This window comes from Acinonyx jubatus, chromosome A3, assembly GCF_027475565.1.
Source record: "Acinonyx jubatus isolate Ajub_Pintada_27869175 chromosome A3, VMU_Ajub_asm_v1.0, whole genome shotgun sequence".
In the NCBI taxonomy this organism is placed as follows: Eukaryota; Metazoa; Chordata; class Mammalia; order Carnivora; family Felidae; genus Acinonyx; species Acinonyx jubatus.
The window spans coordinates 124,728,217-124,737,130 of NC_069388.1; the positions used below are offsets into that span (position 1 = coordinate 124,728,217).

At 35.4% G+C, this 8,914-nt stretch overlaps 1 protein-coding gene across 1 annotated transcript; it reads left to right on the forward strand.

The window, feature by feature from the left end:
• Positions 1-985: 985 nt before the first annotated feature.
• Positions 986-8,650, forward strand: RAD51AP2 (RAD51 associated protein 2). Its single transcript, XM_015078357.3, is given in 4 exon segments — positions 986-4,400; positions 5,010-5,093; positions 8,265-8,379; positions 8,381-8,650. Coding segments are annotated over 4 exon segments (3,516 nt in total). The 5' UTR covers positions 986-1,123; the 3' UTR covers positions 8,421-8,650.
• Positions 8,651-8,914: the final 264 nt, after the last annotated feature.

Genomic DNA, 8,914 nt, shown 5'->3' on the forward strand with positions numbered 1-8,914 from the left:
TATAAGTTTTTGCCAGGGAACATAAAACTGACCAACTTTGAAAAAATCATTAGGGGGCTGAGGTTTTTGATGGCTGAACAGTAATCCCACGTTCCTTAATAAACATGTACATAATAATAAACATCTTGAAAATAATTTTCTTTTTTTTTCTTCTTTATGATTACGGAATTGACAAAAACCAGAACGGACGGGAAATAATAAATTATTCTCAAGGCAGAGGAAAAAGAAAAATAACGTTCACACAACTTATTAGGTATGAATGGAAACTATTATATATTCTTACAGTAACTGAACTAGTTGAAACATACAATTTTTATCTGTAACTTATTTTATCCACAATATTGGGGGGGGGAACCCCACAGCACACATGAAAACGATTTTTCTACAGTTTTAAAGTGAAGATTAATAATTATCTGGATAATTATTTTCAACATTTCCTCCCGTGAAATAATTCACATTGTTAAATACCAGTGTCTTTTTTCCCCTAGACACACTTTACTAGTGAAGTGAATATCTGATTTTAAATGTCACCGGGATGATTACGAGCATTTTTTAAAAGTTTTTCCAGACACGGAGAGATTTGGCCTGGCGCTCACAGAACACCCTTGTTTTTTGTTTTTGGTTTTTTTTTGTTTGTTTGTTTTTTACTGGAGAAGACTCTCAAGAGCAACTGTGGACAAGCCGCTTCCGAGGAAAACAGAATTTTAGAATTTTAAAGGCAAAACTGTTTCTGTTCACAAATTAAACGAGACACAAATTAAAAGAGAGAGAGAGAGAGAGAGTCTGACTTTTCCCCTTAATTCTACCAGAGGGAAGAAAATCTTTAGACCGGCTACAGTCCAAGCACCCGCAAGAGGCGCTAAAAATAGACAATGTAACGGCCCCGGGGCTCTGCGCTGTGAGGGAGAGACTAGCGGAGCTCCAGGACATCAGGTAGAGTGGGGGCGGGGCCGGGCGGCGGAGGGGCGGGGCTGGGGCGTGGTCGGGTGGGGGCTTTCCCTGAGGCCCCGGCCGAAGCAGGCCTCGAGGGGCGTGGCAGGGGCGTGACCAGGCGGAGCCGTCTGGAGCCGGCTAAAAGGCTGGAGCGCGGCCGGACTTCGTCAGAACATCTCGGTTCGCTGCCATGTCCTTCGCGCAGTGCACCGCGCAGGGTGCCGGGTTCAGGGAGCCTGCCACCTCCTTACCGCCTCCTGAGGACGCTGATTCCCGACCGCCCCGAAGTAAGCGGCCCCGTCTAACGGAGCCCGGCAGTGCCTCTGAGGTGGAGTGGAGGCTGCCTCTGGTGCCTCGCTTGTCTGAGGTGGAAAAAGCCTGGCAGTTGTTGTCGCCCAGACCCTTCCCGGCCCTTCTCCTTTCCGCTAATGTGATTTTTGGTAACTCCACAGACTCGCGTGTGGAGAAATCAGTCGGTGGGGAGCAGATGTGTAGTCCGAGATGCCCAGAGGGCAAATTTGAGGTGAATAGTTGTTTGCAGCCTCTCCCCTCACGCAGTTTTGATTCTGGTTTGAGGGCTTCTGGAAAGTCTTGTGAGGCAGGACTGAATGACAAAGAGGTTTTCGGTGTGCACCGCAGTGACAGAGCTGGAGCAGAGGTCCGTCCGCTTCTGCCCAACCCCTCTACAGACGATATACATGGAGTTAAAAGAAATGCGGCTGGAAAACAATATTCAGTGCAAGGGAGGGACGGTATTCAGGAAGACGATAGTTATGTGAAACAGACAGAAAACCTATTTGGGGATGTTACCTTTTACAAGGAAACCAAATCACCATTTCTTGATATTAAGTGCAGATGGAAAGCTGACGGTGTTACGCCATCTCATAAAAAGGAAAATAACATTTCAGCATCGGCACTAAATATATCAAAATCTCAAAACCAGCCCAGCATGGAAATTGCCAAAGCCAGCTATTTTAGAGATAGAGGCACAATAAGTATCCCTGAGTTTCCAACTGACTTAAATAGCACAATGTCCTCTGTCTATTTAAAGGGAACAGCAAAGAAAAAGAATGACAAAAACGAGGCATATGTTAGGGATTTCACAAACGTTTACTGGTCCCAAAATAGACCTGATGTTAAGAAGCAAAAGTTACAGGATGATAAAAACATTGTGGATGCCGATGCAGAAAATATTTTTTCTGCATGCTATGAAAGTAACCACCAGTCACTCAGCAACGAAAATATTTGTGTGAGAAAAAAAGACTTGATCGGTTTAAACTACTATAACCACAGTAGTATCAAATCTGATGTAACAGACTCTGAAAAGAATTTCACTATAATACTGGGGAATGCAAATTTGGAAGAAGCAGAAACATGCCTGGACATTCATACGTTTACCAGATTAGAAAAGTCTCAAAGCCAGGGCTCTAATATTAGTCACATCTCAGAAAAAATAGGGGCAGTTTGTTGGATTTGGGGTAATTACAAGACTCAAAGTGAAAATGTTAAAAGAACTGGAGAACAATTGAATTTTCTACAATTAGTAGAAATAGATCTTTTAAGCAAAGGAGATTATCACTATACAAAAGCCCTGAATACACGTGAAGAACAATCAAAGCCTCTCATGATAGGAACACTTGGTAGCCAAAAAGCTTTAATAAGTTTTTTTCAGTTAAATGGTAAAGGAGAAAGCAACAATATGCTACAATTAAGATATTCTGCTACACAAAAAGGCTCTCATTTAAGCAAAGATTTTGAAAATTCCATTATGGAAATTTTGAATTTTCATGAAAATATCTCAGGAAATCAAAAAAATGATAATGTTTTAAACTGGCATGAAATTTTCAAGGATAAGAAGCGAGTTGATCTTCAAAATCTAATAACTAAGAATATGAATGTCAATAGAAAAAATGATATGTTAAGTGTATGTTTACAAACCAGTATTTCAGGACCTCTAAATAGCATATTGAAAACCAACATAGCTTCTTTGCTGAATAACTTTAACTGTTTCATTAGAATTGAAAATGATCCTAAATTACAAGAGAGATGCATTGTCAAATGGATAATGTATTTGCATTATTCAAAAAATAGTAGAGTGGAAAATCATACTGTGTATCTAGCAAGGACTTTAACTTTTTCAAGACTATTAGAAGGTAACATGAAACCTATGTTAAGAAAAAGAAAGTTATTTAAAACTGAACAAGCTTTTGAAGAGTCTAAGAAAAAACCTTCCTTCACTATGGCGACTAAAAATAAACATTTTCTAATTTTTGAAACATATGAAAAAAATCCTCTTTTAATGGATTTTGATGACATGGATGAAATTTCTTTGACAAAAGACATTTACAAGAATAAGAGTTGTCCTGAACAATTCATGAATGAGGAAAATTGGACTCACTGTACACCTAATGCTGTTAAAACACATGTTAAATCTGGTTCTCAATTTATACAGAACCATAGATATAGTAATGAAAAATTTTATGAAGTAAATATGTATAACCAGGATTTAAATACTGAAAGGAAAAAGGAGCATAATAAGATCAGCATTAGTTTTAAGTGCATATTTGAAGATTTCTTCAATATTAGGCCCCGGGCCATACCAACAAACCACGACATAAACCATAGTGAACAAACCAATCTTGGGACTATAATGCAGGTTCTAAATTTTGGGAGCTTGCTAAGTGAAATCAACAGGAAAAAACAAGACTCAATTTTGAAAGAGGAAGTAAAAGTCACAGCACAAAGTTTAACAAACAGTTGCCAAAGTAACAAAGACATTAAGATAGAAAAGGAAGAGAAGAATAATTTTTATTTAATGGATGGCATGTTTTCTATGCAACCAATTTCACTAATGAGTAAAAAAGTAAATGCGGAAGAAACCAAATATATTAATCAAAATAATGTAGCTGACAGAAATGAATATGAGCATGTTTTGCAAGAAAGTGAGTTAGCTAATTCAGAGTATTTTCATCCAAAGAATGACTCTACAGAATGTGTTAATCATCAATTTGAAACTGATTTGAGTCTAGGGAACAATGAATGTTTTCAGGATTTAACTGCCAAGTGTTTATCAACAGAAGCTCAGACAATAGTGAGCAATTTTGAGATGAAGAGTAAATTTGATTTAGTACTTGAAGAACTTCATATGTTTCATGAAATCAGTAAGGAAAACAAAATTGTAAGCACTGCGGAAACAAACAATGGGCAAGAATATTACCTTAGAGAAAATAATGATATTGAGGAGGTAAAAACGGAGATGAAAGAAGATTTGAAAATGGTTACAGTCAACGAAATGTGTGTATCTTCTTTCCTCCGTGATACTATAACATGTCCTAATATGCATAAGAGACACCAAAGTTTATTTAAATGGAAAGCAGTATCCAATAATGGGAAACAGGAAGTTCCAAATGAATATTGCTGTTCAAGAGCAGCAGAGGAAGAATTACTGTATTCCACTTCTAAGGAAGGTATGAAATTAGTTTTAAAATATTTTTTATCATGATAAAAAAATTCTGCTTTTATTCCTGTGTAGGCCAAATATATAATTTTGGGAAAAAAGGAGATAGAGGTAAAGTGTAAGATAATATTTATTGATGCACATTATTTTTCTATAAAATCCTGTTCAGACATTAAGTAATAGAGTGAAGTTGAAGTAACATGTGATGAAAATTTTTTAAAGATTATTTATTTATTTTGAGAGAGAGAGAGAGAGAGAGAGAGAGAAAGAGGGAGAGATTGAGTGGGGTCAGGGCACAGAGAGAAGGAGAGAGAGAGAGAGAATCCCAAGCAGGCTGTATGTGGTCAGTGCACAGAGCCAGACGCGGGGCTCGAACTCAGGAACCATGAGATCATGACCTGAGCCGAAATCAAGAGTCCGGCCCCTTAACTGACTGAGCCACCCAGGTGCCCCTACAAGTGCTAAAATTTTTAAAAGGAGCCTTGATGAATCCGGCTTCATTTACCCAAATATTAGAAGCCAATAGAAGGAAACATTTTTGAGAAAGTAATTGGTTTATGGTATTAACATTTTATGTAAAAGTTACTTTTTGCTATAACATATTGATTATTGTTTTCAGACTGTGAAAATCCTCCACCTAAAAGGCCTGCTTTTTTCTCTGATGAACTTAGGGAGGAAAAAATTACTTACTTACTGAAGGGAGGTAAGATTTTTGGTTATTTTCTAGAATACCTTCTGAGATGACTATTGCATTTTGTGTTTTTAGCATGAGGAGAATATACATAGGTTATTAGGAAATAAATACAAATTTAGCACTTTTGTAACTGTTAATGGTTTACTGATGCAAATTCCAATAGTTAAAAAATCAGCTAAATATTAAAATGGCTACAATCAGCCATTTGGAATATTACTGGGAAATGTGCTCTACAAAACTGTGTTTAAATATTTGCAGTGATGTGTTGCCATAGCTACGTGATGAGACAGGGGTTAATACATGTATAATGTGTGTGTGTAACATTAATTGGCAAAACCAAAAAAGATATTTATCGAAGTTGACTTTTCATTGATGAGATGTTATTCTGAATTGCATATTTATTATCCATGTTCTCTATTCTTTAAATATTATGGGGCTTTTTATATTGATATTTTATTTAGTAATTAAAAAACATATCATTTAGGTATTATTAACATGATGTAACTTACGGCATTTAAACTTTTGACTATTAAAAAAATTAAACTAAAGAAAAGCTAAACAACTAAAAAAGGTCTTTGCCTAAAAAAAAAAGTCTATACTACCTGAATAAAACACACTAAGTCTAATATCTATTTTAACTTGTGAGATAAGGGTAGGGTTGAAATTAGGAAACTGTTTTCTAAAAGACTAAATTTGCGTATGGTCAGGAATCGCAGGTGCTCGGTAACAAGACTAGATCTAGAAAGAATAATGATGGAGGTGAAACGTATCTACCAAAACATCTTTAGTCATGGACCGTTTCTCAAAGTATCTTTGAAGGAAGATTAGGAAGGAATGTCCAGAGGGTTTTGAAGGAAGATTAGGGAGCGCCTACTCATATGGTCATCGTGGTTACAATTGTGACAGTGAAATTGAGTGTATGAAGAAAATTAAAGTATGTGCACAAACGGGAAAAGAAATGTCACATGTGTTGGAAATATCTGAACCCATATAGTCTACAGGGCCTTCACAAGGAAAAGAGTCTCATCATGAAATATGAAAAATAACGTGGTCAGCCAGGATTATTTAGTACCATGTTAGGACAGTCCTCTTGGATTTACTTTTGAAGTGCATACAAACGGAGTGGTTTTTCTGAGACTTGTTAAAACTCATAGTGGAGGGGAAAAGTTGGGGAATGCTGGGAAGGAGGGGGGCTAGTAAAAATGGATTAATTCTGCCTAGGCGGAGTGGGTGCCTGCTTGTGCTTCTGCCTATGGGATTTTGAAGGCATTGGGGAGTGGTGGGTTCTGCCCTGGTGCTGAAATGTTTCTGATACCTACCCACTGGTCATCATGATGCCTCGCATCTACCAGTCATGATTCCGGGCATCCGGTCTCTCTTTGTTTCTCTCTCCTGTCTCTCTGGTGTGCAAAATACAAGTAGTTTGAAATTATTTTGAACACGGGAAATAGGCCAGTCAGTGCGCCAGGTGCTTTATATATCATTTAGCACCAAGCCTTCTCTAACCTGAATGTATAGATGAATCACCTGGGTGTCCTATTAAACGATTCTGATTATTTTGTGGGGTAGTCCAGAAGCTTCTGTATTTGCAACAAGCAAATGTAGATGCTGCTGGCGTGTGGACTTTGACTTGCAAGGATTTAGAAAACATTGGAGTCAGTATTATTTCTAAAAGACTACTAATACATTTTATGACTTTTGAATGTTTAGGATTAAGTAACACAAAGCAATAGATTAATCTGGTGTACAGTAGTAATAAGAGGGATCACAATCTATTCATAAAAAGGTAGGAAATCCAAGGAGATGAGGAACCGTATCCTCATAGCCACAACTTGATGACTGTTCAAGGACATATGCTTTGCAAAAGGCCTCTGTTGATATAAATTGGTTTGGTGATTTCCTACCCATTGCAAAATCACCAGAAGTATCTGTAATATTAGACCATGAAAGAGGAGAGCTATTCTTTGAAAAAGTAATCAAATGGACTAATCATGGCTTTGCTCTGAAATAATAATCTCATAATGAAGTCCCCTTAGTATATAAATTGCTGAAATTGTCTAATATATAACCAAATCTAGCCTATCAGACACAACCCAACAATTTTGTTTTATTTAAAAAATGAAAACAACTGGTAATGTTTTTTCTCTTATTTTTTATAATTAAGTTTATAGTTTTAATGTTGAATAAAGTACCATAAACTGATTTATAGCTATTTTTGTGTCTTTTTCTCCCTATTTGCATATAGTTAAGCTTTGCATTTTATTTCATTATTGTTTACATCAGTAAACACACAGGTTCTGTTTGGTTCAGCTTAATAGAAATCATGCCATTTATCTTTTGTCAGAATTATTATTAGGCTGATTATACTATTTTCAGTAAAATGTGCTATTATATTAAGGTCATACTAATTCATTAAAGCTGGCTGAAAGCCTGATACATTTTTAGCTTTATATTTGTACCTCACTGTTTATTTATTTTTTTAAAAAAGCACTCTGAAAATTAGAGGTATTTTTGTATTTCATTATGAAGCATAGTTAATACTACCTGTCTGTTCTACTGATTTAGTAACAGTATACCTCCATGAAATGTTTTAAATTTTTTTGAATATGATCATGTGATGTTAAATAAAATAAAACTTTCAAAATCAGAGCCCTCTATTTATACATAAACAGATGAAATACATCTGTGCTCTATTATTGATAATAGTCTCTATTAAAGCCAAATGTAATCATTAACAGCATAGCCTACTGTTTAGCTTCTAAAAAAAATGACATGGTTTTTAAAGCCACAACATCAAGTTAATTATATAGTTTTGTTATTGTTTTTAAGTCAGACTACCTGACTGGAATGATGATTTTTTTTTAGTTGTTATTTTATGTGGGCAAGTTACTTAACTTTTTTTTGTGTTGAGACTTTCACATTTTAAAAATTGGGATAGGATTAAGTAAACTAATTAATTTAAAGCACTTATTAGCTCAGTGACTCAGTAAATGTTTCCAGATCATGATTAGAAGTAAGTAAAACTTGTTGGGATGAGCACTGGGTGTCATATGGAAACCAATCTGACAATAAATTATATTAAAAAAAAAGAAATGATAAAAAAAGAAGTAAAGTTTTTAAGCTTAGAAACTACAACTACAATTTTACTCCCTTATGCACTTTTATTATCTTATATTTTAGGTAGTAATTTTTCACATGGAATTTCAAGAGTACTACCTCTTAAGACATGCAGTCGACCAATCAGAATTGGTTTGTCAAGAAAAGCTAAGCTTAAACAACTTCATCCCTATCTGAAATAAATGTTATGAGAACTTAAAAGAAGACATTGGACTTTAACATTTCAAAACATTTCACTGCATTTATAAGTGTTTTGTTTCCTACTTTGGTTAAATGCTTTCTCTTAGTTTGGGAGTTTGGGGCTTTCTTTATTATGAAGTATGGAGAAGGTTTTGTGTGTATGTGTGTGTGAATTATCTAATTACCTTTAAACATTACAAAATATTTCACTGATGTTTCTATATTATATTATAACATATACATTAAAGGCTTTTCATGATCTCGTAAAACATGTCAACGTATTATTTTTCATGATATATATGTGTAAGTCTTTTATAGAGAAGAATATTAGCCTTTATAGGTTTCTCAAAAGTATCTGTGACTCATAAAAATGGTAACAAACCACTGTTCTAATCCACTTGTTTTTTTTTTTTTAAGTAAAAAATAGAGGTTCAAAGAGGATGGGTAAGATTTTTAAGACCGCAAAATTAGTGTCAGGATTGGGATAGAGGCACTTTCTGAAGAATTCTTTCCTACTTTTCTCTGGATTCATT